At 46.6% G+C, this 15,601-nt stretch overlaps 1 protein-coding gene across 1 annotated transcript in view; it reads left to right on the top strand.

Annotated features, from left to right (window-relative positions):
• The window catches only part of ABCA1 (ATP binding cassette subfamily A member 1), a 706,841-nt gene that overhangs the window by 273,536 nt on the left and 417,704 nt on the right, over nucleotides 1–15,601 (top strand). The window contains 2 exon segments of the mRNA XM_030194329.1: nucleotides 4,806–5,011; nucleotides 5,108–5,284. Coding sequence (XP_030050189.1) covers nucleotides 4,806–5,011; nucleotides 5,108–5,284 — 383 coding nt within the window.

Genomic DNA, 15,601 nt, shown 5'->3' with positions numbered 1-15,601 from the left:
CCTTCCTTTCTGTCTCTCAAGCTCTGGTCCCGCCTATGAGTGGTGACAGGGTGAATGGCAACTCCCACAGTGGCAGTTAAGCAGTGTTTCCTCTGTGGGACCCACTAGCCGGTGTCGGAAGCACATCTTCTGATTCAGCGTAGCATCTGAATATGCTGGGGTCTTTGGGCTCTCTAGCAGGGCCAGTGTGCAGTTTGATGTAGAAGAGCACAGGAACAGTCACCATTTTGTGTGGGCTGATTGGCAGCGTCTGGCTGATACACAAGGAGCACAGCCATCATTTTACAGCCTCAGGGCCAGACATAGCATTCAGCTGCATCAGGATCTTTGTTTTCTCCGGAGTTTATATTGCTCTTACACTAGGCCTATTTACTGAAGCAGGAGCAGTCAGAGTTGCAGCAAAGTGCTTCATTTTATTGCTCCGCTGCCCCTTTGGCACCTAAGAGAACTCATTTAGATCTCCAGAAGTGGGCAGATGAGGCTATGAGGTTGTTTCATAAAAGGGAGTTCAGTACTTTTATTTCTGAGGCTCTGGCAATTCTTTCCATTGAGGAGCCTTCTGGATGGCGTCAGGAGTTCCATCTTCGTCGATCATGGGGGAGCTTAGAGGTGCTTCCCTCTGCATCCAGACATTCAGGACATGATTACAGCAGAATGGGTCTCACTGAACGGGGGGCTGAAGTGGGAAGAGCTTGCATCTACCTATTAGTTCCAGAGGAGAAAGATAAATTGCAGTTTCCCAGGGTGGACTCCCTTGTTACAGTGGTGACTAAGAAGACCACCTTGCCGGTGGAAAGGGGCATTGCTCTAAAAGACCTATAAGATAAGAATCTAGAAGGCTTGCTGAAACAAGCCTTTCAAGTGGCCTGTTTGGACCTTCAAGTGACAGTGTGCAGCTTGTTTGTGGCAAGAGCATGCCTGAAGTGGCATCAGCAGTCGGCAATACAAGACAGGCACTATAATGCCAGCTGGAAGCGGGGTTGGCCTACTTGGCGTTTGCCATTTATGATATGTTATTTATTCTGGCCCGCAGAATCTTTGGCTGTCATGGCACTTCGGCAACTCTGGTTGTGGCATTGGGCAGTGAATGCAGCATCAAAGTCTTGTCTAGTTAAACTGATTCTTTGGGACAAGTGGCTGTTTGGAGTAGATCTCATTAACGTGGTGAAATAATTAGGGGAAACTAAGCCACTGCGGTTGCTGGAGGATAAGTTGAAAGCGTTTGGTTGTCTGTCTTCAGGGAGTTCTTGATCTTGATTTTGAGACAGCAGACAGTACCGGCCTGGTCGTCAGCATTATGGTCAGAAGTCCCGCTTTCAGGCATGCCATTTTTCCTTTTGTGTGGACAAGAAGACCTTCTGTCAGTCAACTAGAGCACTCAGTACTTCCAGAGTTTCACATTGACGCAAGACTGGTCCACACTTTTCTTCCTCTAGTGTGAGGACATCTTCAGGAGTTTCAGGAGGAGTGGGCCAAAATCACGTAAAACCAGAAGGTTACAAGTTGGATTTCTCCCACCCGGTCACTCCTCTGTTCTTGCAGTCTCCTTGTCAAGAGGGAACAAAGGTGGCCGGGGTTCAGGCTCTGGGCTACTGTTACAGTTCCCCAGGTTGAACTGGGACAAAGCAGATACTGTGTCCACTTCATTGACCCAAAGAAGGAAGGCACCTTTCATCCGGTCTTAGACCTCTGCCTTTGAGTGTCCCGCTTTCGCGTGGAGAAGCTTAGCAGTCATAGCCTTAGTTCAAGAGGGAGAATTTCTCACTGCCCTTGATCTCAAAGAAGTGTACTTGCATATTCCCATACGGCCACTGCATCAGAGGTGCTGGGCCATCACTTCCAGTTCAGGGCTTTGCCTTTTGGTCTCATCTGGGCTCCAAGAACATTTACAAATGTTATAGTGGTGGTGGTAGCAGCCTTCCTTCTGTGCCCGGGAATCAGAGTTCACATGTATCTCAACAACTGGCTCATTTGTGCATCGTCCTGTTTGGACGGCATGGTGGTGATGGACAAAGTTGCCCATCTTCTACAGTCATTGGGTTGGGTGACCAATTTCGAGAAAAGCAGACTAACTCTATCACAGATGCTGGAGTATCTGGGTGCTCTACTTGGCACAGCATCGGAGAGGATCTTCCTCACAAAGCTCAGGAATCTAAGGTGGTTCAACAATTTAGTCTTCTCCTCAGTCAAGGCAGGCCCTGAGTTTGGGAGTACACCTAGGTTCTGCGGTCAATAATGGTTGCAATGGAAGTGGTGCCATGGGCAAAGGCTCGTAGGCATCCATTACAGAAATCTCTTCTCAGCCTCTGGTCTCCAGTGTCATCTTCTTTGGATGCTGGTTACCAGATGGACATCAGCAAGTCAGGTTGGGGAGCTCATTACAAGTTTAATCTGGTATAGGGCATCTGGATGGAACAGGAGTTTGAGTGGTCAATAAATTGCTTGGAGCTCAGTGCAGTATGGTATACCTAACATGACTCTGCTCCCTTTCTGGAGGGGGCCTCGGTCTGAGTTTTCTGCAACAGTATGATGGTGGTGGCTTATATCAATCAGCAAGACATGACCTGTAGCTGTTCGATGGTGGTGGAGGCGGCCTCCCTCATGAGTTGGGTGGAGAAAAATCTTCTGTGCTTCTCGTCTGCTCACATCGCTGGATCTTTGAATGTGGAGATGAACTTTCTCAGCAGGCATTCCTTGGACCTGAGAGAATGGGAACTATCCATCCAGGGATTTTAACTGATAGCGAACCGATGGGATTCTTCACTACTGGACTTCATGGTGATGAAAAGGAATGCCAAAGTGCCCAAGTTCTTCAGCCATTGGAGATTGATGCCCTACTGCATCCTTGGCTGGAGACACATCTACTGTATGTCTTCCCTCCTTGGTCAATCGTAGGCCGCATGTTGAAAAACAATGCATTGCACTGGGGTTAAATAATTCTTGTAGCCCCAGATTGGCCATGGAGGTTGTGGTACACGGACCTGATTCAACTGCTTGACAGGGGTCCTTTCCGTGTTCCACAGGTATACAGCCTACTGAAGTGCTCATGGATGATTCGTGCCCCTTTGGTCTTACAACTTGGCCATTGAAAGAGCTAGTTTGAGATGAAAAAGTTACCTTTATTCTGATTCGGTCATTGCTACCTTGCTTCAGGCTCAGAAACGCTCTACATCCATGGTGTATGTGAGGGTAGGGAGGACGTTTGAGATCTGGTGTTCTAAGTACAGACTTTTTCACTTCTCTGCTCAGATCATGACCATACTACATATCTCCAGGCAGGTCTTCAGAAAGGATTGGGGTTATGTTTCTTAAAGTTCAGGTTTTGGCTTTGGCCTGTTTCAGGGGCTGACTACAGAAGATGTCTCTTGAGGCTCACCCAGATATTGTTCCATTCTTGTGGGTTGTGGGCCGCTTGCAGCCTCTCTTTCGTATGCAGTGTCCAGAGTGGAACCTTAATTTAGTCCTTTGAGCTCTTGAGAAGCCTCCTTTTGAGCAACTCTGGAAGGCCTCCTTCAAAGATTGTACGCTAAAGACAGCATTCTTGGTGGCTGTTGTGTCGGCACGTAGGGGTTTGGAGCTTCAGGCTCTCTTGTTGGGATTCGTTTCTTTGCTTTTCGGATACAGGGGTCTCCCTGTGCACAGTCCTTTCCTTTCTTCCAAAAGTGGTATCAGCATTTCATCTCAACCAATCTGCGGAGCTTCCATCCTTTTGCAGAGAGGACGAAGAGGCTCAGTATTCTTCCTTGAAGCTTCTCGATGTGTGTAGAGTCCTCATTAGGTATCTGGAAGTTGTGATTGAGTTTCACAAATTGGACAGACTATTTGTGCTTTTTGGTAAACAGAGGCTAAGCCTTATGACTTCCAAGCCTACAATTGATAGAAAGCTGAAGGAGTCTATCACATCAGCTTATTTGCTAGCAGGAAAGCAGACTTCTCAGGCCTTGCGGGCTCATTGTACATGGTGTACCTCGGCATCCTGGGCAGAGACTACCTTACTGTTTCTAGCAGATATTTGCAAGGTAGCAACATTGTTGACGCTGCATACCTTTGCCAAGTACTACAGGGTGGACGTTGTGGTGCGCTCTGAAGCCAGTTTTGGGGCTTTGGTCCTCAGAGTGTTGGTGCCAGGATTTCACCACCTCTAGGGATTGCTTTTGAACATCCCACATAGTCTGGTACAGTGGGAAGCTACGTAATGGAAAGAGAAATTAGTTCTTACCTAATAATTTTCTTTCCATTAGTCCTTCCCACTATTCCAGAGGCTTGCCCAAGGTTTCTGAGATGTTTGAAAAGTAATGGGTCAACCTGCTGGTTGACAGAAACAACTATCCCACAGGTTCTGGAATAGTAGGAAGGAGTAATGGAAAGAAATTTATCAGGTAAGACCTATTTTCTCCTTACAGAGGAATGTGTTCAGCCTGAAAACGTCTAGCTCACAGCTGTAAGCAAACCAGAAATTCAGACGTTTTTTTGGTTTGTTTATGGCTGTGAGCTTGATGTTTTTTTAAACTTTTTGGCAAAACATCCCACTTCAGACTTAGTCTTCATATCAAAAATGCCTCTCCACATCTCTCAATTACCATTGTTCTTCTGTTCCAAAGTAGCTTAATTTGGGTAGGATGAAAATATGATGCCACATTGTTGGTTGTGAGTCTATTCTTTTCGACGTGGTTTTCATTTAAGGTGAGAGAGAGACACTTACCGGAATTACAGTATTTAGAAGCATACAGAACAGAGGTGGACCAAAATGAAATTTATGATATGCAAATACTGTATGTGATGTACCAGAGATTTTCCCTCTTTAGTGTGTCAACCTGGACAAGCTGGAGCCTGTGGATACAGAAGACCATCTCATCAGCAAGTCCATGGAGCTCTTGAATGAAAGGAAGTTCTGGGCTGGTATTGTCTTCATGGAGATGCCTCCCAGCAGCACTGAACTTCCCCATCACATCAAATATAAGATCCGGATGGACATAGACAATGTGGAAAGGACAAACAAAATTAAGGATAGGTAAGCCTCCTCACTGGCCATGCTAATAGTGGAGGTCATAGTGAAGAATACTAACCAGAATTCATGTTTTTCCTGTGATTTTTCCTATTGGTTTAGATACTGGGATCCTGGTCCTCGTGCTGACCCCTTTGAAGACATGCGCTATGTCTGGGGTGGCTTTGCTTACTTGCAGGACGTGGTGGAGCAAGCGATAATCCGGGTGCAGACAGGGACTGAGAACAAGACTGGGGTTTATATACAACAGATGCCTTATCCTTGCTATGTTGATGACATGTGAGTGATGCAAAATGCTGATGTTGCCAGCATTGTGTGGAGCTGAAGCATGTAGTTGTGGGCTGCGGAACAGATCTAATGAACTTGTGCCTTAGACAAGCAGGCAGTAGCTTCACTGAAGAAAATTAAAAAGCATTACTAACATGGAATAGCACAGAGTCTTCCCCTCCCCTCTGTCTTTACTCGCACATCCTCATTTTAATGAACCTATGTCTTATCCCATACTTAATTTTTGCTATTTTTTCTTCCATTTCCTTCACTGGGATACTGTTCTATGTATTTAACCCCCTTTGTGTGAAGAGCAGTTTTCTTCTGTTATACTTGAATTTTCCCCTGGAGTGTCATATCATGACTTCTTGTATGGAATAACTGTACTGGGTCAGACCAATGGTCCATGTAGCCCAGTATCCTGCTTCCAACAATCCCCATGTCCAGACAAGCAGTTTCGCTGATGCTCACACCTACCTTGGAGCAGGTGTAAATAGCCGACATCCAGGTTTTTTAAAGTATACATGAATATGTTTGTTGTAAAATCATAAATACATGCATATTTTTCAGGCCCACCCAAATCACACCCACAGCATGCCCTTTTCAAAATTGTTTGTGCTGTGGAGCTACATGTGTAATTAACGATTCTAAAATCACCGCTTACATACATAGGATATTTACATGTGCAAATGACACACAAACCTAAAATGACCTCCTTAGGATTCTAATGGCCTCTTTTACAAAGCTGCGCTATCGATTCTCATTGCGGAAATGAGAGGAAGTCAATTCCTATGGGCTTCCCTCATTTGCCGCGCGGGAATCGCTAGCGTGGCTTTGTAAAAGAAGCCCTAAGTTAGGTGCCTACTACTGAAAGACAGTGCTGAGTACCCTAGCTCTACCCCTGTAACCACCCACTTTATAGGCTCCAAAGTTGAGGGACCCAGTGAAACTAGGACTCTAAATTCAGGAACTCAGCCCTTAGTATCAAACAGTGTATCAAACTAATCAATCCAATCCCTTGTCATTTTTAAGAAGGGCTAATCTAGGCTCCTAATGCCCGAAATATATGCACTAAACTCTTTGAATAGCAGCCTATATTTGACCGTCTCTGGGAAAAGGTGACTAAAGTAGTGGATCCAAAATGTTGAGAATGTTTCACATCATGGGTCCATAAGCAGACTGCAAATGTTACATGTTTGAACTTTTGTAACTTTTAATTTTTTGCATAAAAGGATGGGGTTTGGACTGTTGTATTACAAATTGTTTGTGCTAACAGAATTTATTAAAACCTCATTTTTTGTTTTGTGGTGAATTTAGAGGGGCATAATCGAATGCGAATGCCTATCTCCATGGGCGTCTATGTCCGAAAACGGGTACGTGAAGAGGCGGGACAGACCGTATTTTTGAAAAAATGGACATTTTTCAGCTGGGCGTTTGTTTTTTTAGCGATAATGGAAACTAAAAACGCCCAGCTCAAAAACATCCTAATCTGAGCCATTTGGTCGTGGGAGGGGCCACGATTTGTAGTACACTCGCCCCCCTGACATGCCAGGACACCAACTGGGCACCCTAGAGGTCAGTGCGGTAGACTGCAGACAACGCTCCCACATGCATAGCTCCCTTACCACGGGTGCTGAGCCCCCAACCCCCCTCCTACAAAACCCACTACCCACAAGTGTACAACACTACCAAAGCTCTTAGGGGTGAAGGGGGCACCTACATGTGGGTACAGTGGGTTTTGGAGGCCTCCCATTTACCAGTACAAGTGTTACAGGTAGGGGGGGATGGGCCCGGGTCCGCCTGGCTGAAGTGCACTGCGGTACCCACTAAAAGTGCTCCAGGGACCTGCATACACGCAAGCCTCTAGGACTTGTTGCTGCTATTTAACATTGGCACAGCAGTTGACACCTGAAGACTAATCTCTTCGAAAACGTCCTTTATTGGAATAAGCACACTTACTCACAGTTAACTGCAGATCAGAGGTTGTGCCCCACTGGCAACGAGTCTCCCTGGTACTGAGATGAGCAGTAGGTCCGAGCTGGCAGAATGCTGTACAATGCCCTCTTTCAGCCACATTCAAGGGAAGAACTAAGTTCTGTAACATGGCTAACACGTGAAAGGGATCTAAAACTGGCTTACAAAAATGGCCACTACCTCATGGACTACCGGAAACAAAACAGGGCACACTCTGACCCAGTAAGCAGGGGGAAAAGCACCATGGGAGTAGAGCCTACCAACTACCAACATCGTGAGCATTTGCCACAAGCTACAGGAATCACGGAGCCCAATACCCTACACCCACCACAATGCATTGTTGATGTGACTCTGCAGTGCGCATAACAGAAAAGGTGTCACACTCACCCGAGAGCCACATCAGAACCAGGGAAAGGCTGTCACAGGATAGAACACATTCTGCTGTCATAGAGGTGGGTACGGCATTTGAGGCTGGCATAGAGGCTGGAAAAAAAGTTATTAAGGTGGATTTTTTTTGGTGGGAGGGGGTTAGTGACCACTGGGGGAGTCCGGGGAGGTCATCCCCGATTCCCTCCAGTGGTCATCTGGTCAGTTGGGGCACTTTTTTGGGACCTGTTCGTGAAAAAAAAGGATCCAAAAAAAGTGACCCAAAATCGCGGTAAAAACGCATTTTTTTTTTTCGATTATCAGCTAAAGACGCCCATCTCTCCTCGGCTGATAACCACGCCCCAGTTCAGCCTTCACCACGCCTCCAACACGCCCCCATCAACTTTACCCGTTTCCGTGACGGATTGCAGTTGCAAACGCCCAAAATCGGCTTTCGATTATACCGATTTGGGTGCCCACGGGAGAAAGACGCCCATCTCCCGATTTAGGTCGCAATATAGGCGTTTTTCTCTTTCGATTATAAGCTGGTTAGTCACCTTTCCCCTGAAATGGTTAAATTGTTACTACAGTATGTATTCTAGCTGGTGCATCCATGTTTGGCTCATCTGCAAAAGACAAGCCACTCCTACTTTTAGAAATAGAGAACAGGAGTGATTCTTGCAGTGCTCCACTATAAGGCCTCTTATTTTTGGAGTGAAATATTGCTTAAGTAGTTTCTCACACAGTGTCATCCAGGCCAGTGGCATAGCTACGTGGGGCCATGGGGGCCTGGGCCCCCCCCCCCCAAATTTCATCCAGCCCCCTGGTTTTGCTGGCAGGGGGTCCCCAACCCCCGCCAGTTGAAGTCTTGTTCAGCATCGGTCTCTGACGCCTCCGTGTTGCTTTCTTCCTCCACATGTCCTGCACGCTTCTTTAAGTGAAACTGAGCATGCTCAGTTTCAAAGGAGCGTGTAGGACATGAGGAAGAGAGAGCAGGGCAGGGAACCAGCGTTGGAATCTTCAGCTGGCGGGAGTTGGAGACCCCCACCAGCGAAGGCATTTGCTGCTGTGGGGTGTGGCAGGGCGGTGGGGGGAGCAGCGAGGCAGTGGGGGGATGAGGCAGCAGGGGGGGGCGACAGTGAGGCAGCAGACTAAAATATGCCCCCCCCACCTCGGGCTCTGGCCCCCTCCCACCGTGGTCTGGCTATGCCCCTGGTCCAGGCTGCTCAGATTATATTTCTTATGCCAAATATGTGGATTTGTGTTAAAACCTTAACTGAAATTCAAGTATATCATATCCAACACCCAACCCAGTCTATTTTGGCCTTCTAGTCAATGAAATTGATTAGATTTGTTTGATGTGCTCTTCCTCTGGTAAGGACATGGTGTCTGAAATGTGCCATTAATCTCTGCTTTGGCAATGAATATATTAATTAACCAATCATAGAGAGCAGACTGACCATTCTGTAGTTACTGGTTTCCTGCCATGTTCCACTTTTGCAATGAGGGATGACTTCAGCCCACCTCCAGCCCTCTGGAACCATTCCAGTCTCCAAAGAGACTGTCAATAAGTACTGCCAGAATCTCCTGGAGCTCATTTACTTAGGATTTAAGTAAATGCTTTGTCCTAGTTCAATTTTGCTAGTTCATGCTACTCTCTCTTGTGCAGAGGTGAGTTCTACCTGTGCTAACCATCACTTTCACTGGGTCCCTCAACTTTGGAGCCTACAACATGGGTAATTACAGAGGTGGAGATAGGGCATGGAACACCTCATGAGTTGTTAAACATCCAAGGGTGTCTTCCCCCGTGGCTTCAGCAGGACCCCTCTCGGTAAGTTGGACCGATTGCCTCATGGCAAAGCGCTCGATAGTTTGTTGTTGCGGGGGTAGTTTAACGGTGGCCGAGGAAACCGTCTTAACTAACCCCTTACGCTTTGTGTGGGGCATATTTCTTGAAGAAAAAAAGAATTTATTCTCCAAACTAACGAGAGCTTACACCAGGAGAACTTAGCGTGCCGCCATCTTGACACGCACTCCTTCCGACCACTGACCATTTTAGTAGCTGCCTTCCTGGACCGACTCTATTCTGTTTATATCTTTTTGAAGGTGTGGTCTCCAGAATAATACACAATATTACGCTTTACTTCTTGCACACCTCTCTGATCTTGGACTCACTAGTACAGGTCTTTCATGGTTTACCTCATTTCTTTCTTGTCGTTCATTTCAGGTTGTCACCCAAGATTCCACTTCAAACCATGGTTCAGTCCTCTCCCCTCTGCTCTTTAACTATTCATAAGCCCATTGACAACACTTATCTAATCTTTTGGTATATCAGCATATTTTTATGCAGATGGAATATTCCTTGTTTACTAATCCTGTTACCCCAAACTTATCCCTCCTACAGTCTTGTCTTGACAAAGTAGACAGTTGGTTAAAAGAACATAAATTAATCCTTAATAAAGACAAAACTACAGCCTGCTGGTTAACTGGTACTTTGCCATAACAGTAAAGCTTTTTGATACCATAATAACTCCCATTTCTTCCTTCTGTTATCTTGGAATCATTTGGCATTCTGCCTTATCCTTTGCACCAAAATTTTTTAAATTTGATCAGATCTTGTTTTTGTGCCTTTTTGACAGTTGTGTTGCATTCAACATCTCTTCAATCATAATGATTTTCATTCTTTAATACATTCATTCATTATATGTAGAATCGATTATTGTAATACTAGTAAAAAAGGCCCGTTTCTGACACAAATGAAACGGGCGCTAGCAAGGTTTTCCTTTGCTCCCCTGCAGCCGCCCATGTTCAGCAACCCTCCTCTTCCCCTGCAGCCACCCATGTGCAGCGACCCTCCTCTCCCCCTGCGCCCACTGCAGCCACCCATGTCCAGCGACCCTCCTCTCTCCCCTGCCCCTCCTCCAGCCACCCATGTCTAGCGACCCTCCTCTCTCCCCTGCCCCCCTCCAGCCAGAGTTGTGAGAGTGTCAATGTACGGGTGCTCTGCATCGCTCCTTTCTTCCAGTAACATCCACAGTCCTTTCCCTTGCAGGACCACAGGGGTGGGCAGTGAGACAGTGTATGTGTGAGTGTGGGTGTGACATAGAAACTGTGTGTGTGTGACACTGAGACACAGAGAGTGCAAGACTGGTTGTGTGTGAGAGAGACAGAGCTTGTGTGTGTTTGACACTGAGCTACAGTGTGCCAGAGTATGTGTGTGGTTGTGTCTCCATATCCTCCTCCTTCCGGCAAGCCCTTGCATGAGCACAGGTGTGGGCAGTGAGACAGAGTGTATGTGTGTGTGAGAGTGTGGGTGTGACAGAGAGACAGACTGTGTGTGTCTGTGTGTTTTTCATAGAGTATGTGTGTAAGTGAGACACAGAGAGTGAAAGACTGTGTGTGTGTGTGTGTGTGAGAGAGAGAGAGAGAGAGTGTGTGTGTATGTGTGACATTGAGCTACACTGTGCCAGAGTATGTGTGTGTGTGTGTGTGCATGACCCCTTCCTTCCGTCCTAGGTGTAGGTCCCCCCCTTTCCGTTCGAAGTTCCTGCCCCCACCCCACCCCATCCTGTGTGAGTGGCAATGTAAGGTTGCTCTGTCCCCCCCCCCCCCCGTTTCCGTGAGAATTGCGTCTCTCCCCCCCCCCTTTCCGTTTTTCGCAGGAGATAATAGCCAGTAGGACACTTACGAATAACAGTTTCAGGCTTATGAGTAGTATTGAAATCATCTTTGTTTTGTTTCGGAGCTGCAGAACAGTTACAAGTTTCTCAGTACGTTTGAAATCATCTTCATTTTGATTTTGGAGCTGCCTGTCAGGCGCCTGTGTCATGGCAGCAGGAGTTGTCTGTTCTGTCAGTGGTAGTTCGGGAGGGCGTTCGTTTAGAGTGGTAGGTTCGGGAGGGCGGCCGTCTCATCAGCTGTTTTGTTGTTTTTTTTTTTGAGGGCGCCAGGTTCGGGTTGGCAGTTCGTGGGGGTGGCAGTCTTGTCAGCTGTTTGTTTGTTTTTTTGAGGGCGGCAGGTTCGGGAGGGCAGTGTCGTCAGCTGCTAGGTTTTGTTAGGGCGGTTGGTGAGTGGGGCAGTTTGGGGAGGGCGGCAGCCAGTCTCGAGCCTTTTTGGTTTTTTTTTATTTTGCGCGTGTCAGTTCGTGGGTGTCGATCAGCTGATGTCATAATGCGGCCAGTGATGTCTCTGTCTGATCTACGGAGCCTACCAGACCACCTCCTAGGGAGGCACGGTCCCAGGCAAGACAGAACGTTGGAGGTGAGAATTATTATATAGGATAGTGTATACTGGCATGCTCCGATATTCTATGAAAAGGCGTCAACCAATTCAGAACTGCAATTAGGCTCCTTTGTTGTGCCCATTGATCAGATCATGTAACACACCTACTTAAATATCATCACTGGTTACCTGTGGAACAAAGGATTATTTATAAAGTTGCACTACTCACCTTCAAAGCCTTCCATATAGGGATCCCTTACTATTTTTCTAATCTTAATTTTCCATACTGTCCTAATAGAGTTCTACAATCCCTTAATGATCATCATCTTGTAGTGCCAAATTCTAAAGCTGCCCACCACAAATCCGTCACCTTTTGTACCTGTTTGGCCACCTTAAGATCATCACATATGATCACGCCCAATTTCCGCTCCTCTTTTGTACACAAAAGTTCTTCATCTCCTAAATTGTACCATTCCCTCAGGGTGCTGTCAGCTGTTTTGGAAGTTAGCCCTCCGTGACTTTGTTTGCTTCTCCTGAAGATGATACTCGAAATGCGGTCTCGCATTGGGGAGCAGAGGAGCTACTGATTTCTATTTTCAACCGTTGGCCTAATAGCTGCCTATTGCTCATCTTGCCGACGTGGTGCTATGAGTTTACTTGGCGAGCTGTGAGTAAACGTGATCCTGCCTGGAGGATTCAGCATTTTTCATCTTGAAAGATGACAGTTTTGGTTTGTCCTGTATGGGAACCAACATCTATTTGACTGTTTAATGATATCGCTTCTGGGATGGTGTTGCTATCTATGGTCGCCCTTGGAGTTAGGTGACTGGATTGACTTTGGAAACAATAACTTGGTTTTCACAGGAGCTTTATTTTTGGACAAAAAATTCATTTTGTTTGCAGCATTATATTCAGCTATCTAGCTAGACAGTTGTGTGTAGTATGGATGTGTTCATTAATAAATATTTTTGACATTGTTTCAGTGTGGATCTGGAGTATTTATATTCAATATTTTTGTAAAATCTAAATACACCACATCTAACGCTTTCTCTCTTGATCCAACTCTGGTCACCTACAGGCTTATTTTCGAAAGAAAAGGGTGACCGTCTTTCGATGATGGGCGTCCTTCTCTCAGGGTCGCCCAAATCAGCATAATCGAAAGCCGATTTTGGGCGTCCCCAACTGCTTCCCGTCATGGGGATGACCAAAGTTCCCAGGGGCGTGTTGGAGGCGTAGCGAAGGCGGGACTGGGGCGTGCCTAACAGATGGGCGTCCTTGAGCGATAATGGAAAAAAGAAGAGCGTCCCTGACGAGCACTTGGCCGACTTTACTTGGTCCATTTTTTGTTACGACCAAGCCTCAAAAAGGTGCCCGAACTGACCAGATGACCACCGGAGGGAATCGGGGATGACCTCCCCTTACTCCCCCAGTGGTGACTAACCCCCTCCCACCCTGAAAAAAACAACTTTAAAAACTTTTTTTGCCAGCCTCAAATATCAGGTCCATCGCAGCAGTATGCAGGTCCCTGGGGGGGTGGTGTGTGTGTATCAGTGGAGGCATAGCGAAGGCATGGATGTCCTGAACTGCCCCCCCACAGGGACGGCCACATTTCAAGGGAGTGGAGAGGAGTGGCCTAGTGGCTAGAGCACTGGTCTTGCAATCCAGATGTGGCCGGTTCAAATCCCACTGCTGCTACTTGTGATCCAAACTTCAAATAAATAAATAAAAGGGGTGTCAAAGGCATGGACATCCTTCTTACAGAAACATCCACATTTTGGATGTCCTCAACTGCCCGTCGCAGGGTCAGAGGCATAGCAAAGGCGCCTAACACTTGGACGTCCTTCACCCATACTCAAAAAAAAAGATGTCCCTGACGAGGACTTGGACATTTTCACCTGGACTTGTGTTTTTTTTAAGGTTGTAGACGGCTATTATACAAGCAGCTTGTCTGTGTGTATGAAGCCGTCTTTGGCATGCGCAGAGCAGCCACACATAACACCTGGCTACTCTGCACTGGCTTCCCCTCCTTAGGAAGGAAATCGTGTGCAAATGAGCTAACAGCGAGCAGCTCATTTGCATGCGATTTCCTTTATGCATGCCCGTTCCTTTCTGAATCGCTAAGGGATCGGTAAGGGAAGGGCTTTTTCCGTTCAGTTAGTGCATCAGTTAGTCCACTGCAGTGTCCCCTAGGGTGCCCGGTTGGTGTCCTGGTATGTCAGGGGGACCAGTGCACTATGAATGCTGGCTCCTCCCACGACCAAATGAGTTGGATTTGGTCGTTTTTGAGATGGGCGTCCTTGGTTTCCATTATCGCCGAAAACCAGGAACAACCATCTCTAAGGTTGACCATCTCAACATTTATGTCGACCATCTCTTTTTTTTTAAATTTTTCAGAAAATAACTATACAAACTGAGGGAGCAGTGATATCTCCAAATACTGTTAAACAAGATTGCTAATACATCTTAACCTTATTAAGAAAAAACATGGTATACATCACAGCCATCTCCTGCATTCCAATTCCCCCTTGCATACCCCCCCTTGTTATTCTCCCCCCTCCCACTCCTCCCTCCAGCTGAACTTGTGTTCTTAGCTTGGAAGATACAGACACTATGTCAACCCCCTCTTTGTCTCATATCTGTCCCACACTTTGTGATACTGGGCCAGGGTGCCTTTATGAATGGCAGTCAATTTTGATAACAGCCGTATGTTGTCAAGTCTTTGCAAGACTCTTTGTAAGTCTGGGAGCGATGGTGCTTTCCATGCTGTCGCAATCATCAATTTGCTTGCTACAAATAGCTGAGTGGCAAACCTGTGAGTACCCGACTTGATTCCTTGCGGTTTAAAGTGTAGTATACAGCTGTCGAGACTTACTGGGTAAGACACCTCCATCATCTGGTTCAAATAAGTCACAATTTCCTTCCAATACCGACTCACTTTTTCACACTCCCACCAAATATGGGCCATGTCTCCTTGTAGTCCACATTCTCTCCAGCAGAGCCCGGTCCCTGTCTTATACATTTGTACCAAACGACAAGGCGTGTAGTACCAGCTGTACAAAATTTTATGCCCATTCTGCATGAGAGCACGTGAAGTAGAAACTTGTAACAGAGAGTGGAATGCCTTGCTCCATTGCTTTTGGTCATATGTCACCCCCATTCTTGCCTCCCATTTAGCTGTGTAATATGTCACTGGGGTGTCTTGAAGCAATAATGTCCTATACAACCTGGAGATACCCCCCCCCCCCCCCCCGCCTCCCTCCCCCCCATCATGCTTCATTCCAGCCGTGTTTCAGTAAGACTTAACTCTTCCTCTGCTTTTCGCTTAATAAAATCTTTCACCTGGAGATACTGATAAGCCTATAGGGGGGAGAGTCCGTGGACCTGACACAATTCTTTGTATGGGATCATGTTCCCCTGTTCGTGCATTTGGCCTAATTCACACAAGCCATCTCTTCCCACTTGATATATGCCTCGTCTATTAACCCTGTGCCAAAGTCAGGTGCAAATCTGAGATACGTGTGTGTATAATATTTACGATCAGGGAAGAATGTCTCTCTAATTTTCCTCCATGTCTCCAGGGGCCACCTTATAAGGGGAGGGGGCTCCTCTTTACAAAGTCTCCTAATTGTTGTTTAGATGCTCATGGTACTGCTCTCAATGGGACCGGTCCCCACCAGCCTTGTTCTAGTGCCCCTCCTAGTTTACTGTCCTTCTGCAACCACATTGATATAATCCGCAAGTGTGCAGCCTGGTGATATATGTGCAAAT

Source organism: Microcaecilia unicolor, chromosome 2, assembly GCF_901765095.1.
Source record: "Microcaecilia unicolor chromosome 2, aMicUni1.1, whole genome shotgun sequence".
In the NCBI taxonomy this organism is placed as follows: domain Eukaryota; kingdom Metazoa; phylum Chordata; class Amphibia; order Gymnophiona; family Siphonopidae; genus Microcaecilia; species Microcaecilia unicolor.
The sequence above is the reverse complement of the archived record's forward strand: the minus strand, read 5'-3'. Positions and strand labels throughout refer to the sequence as shown.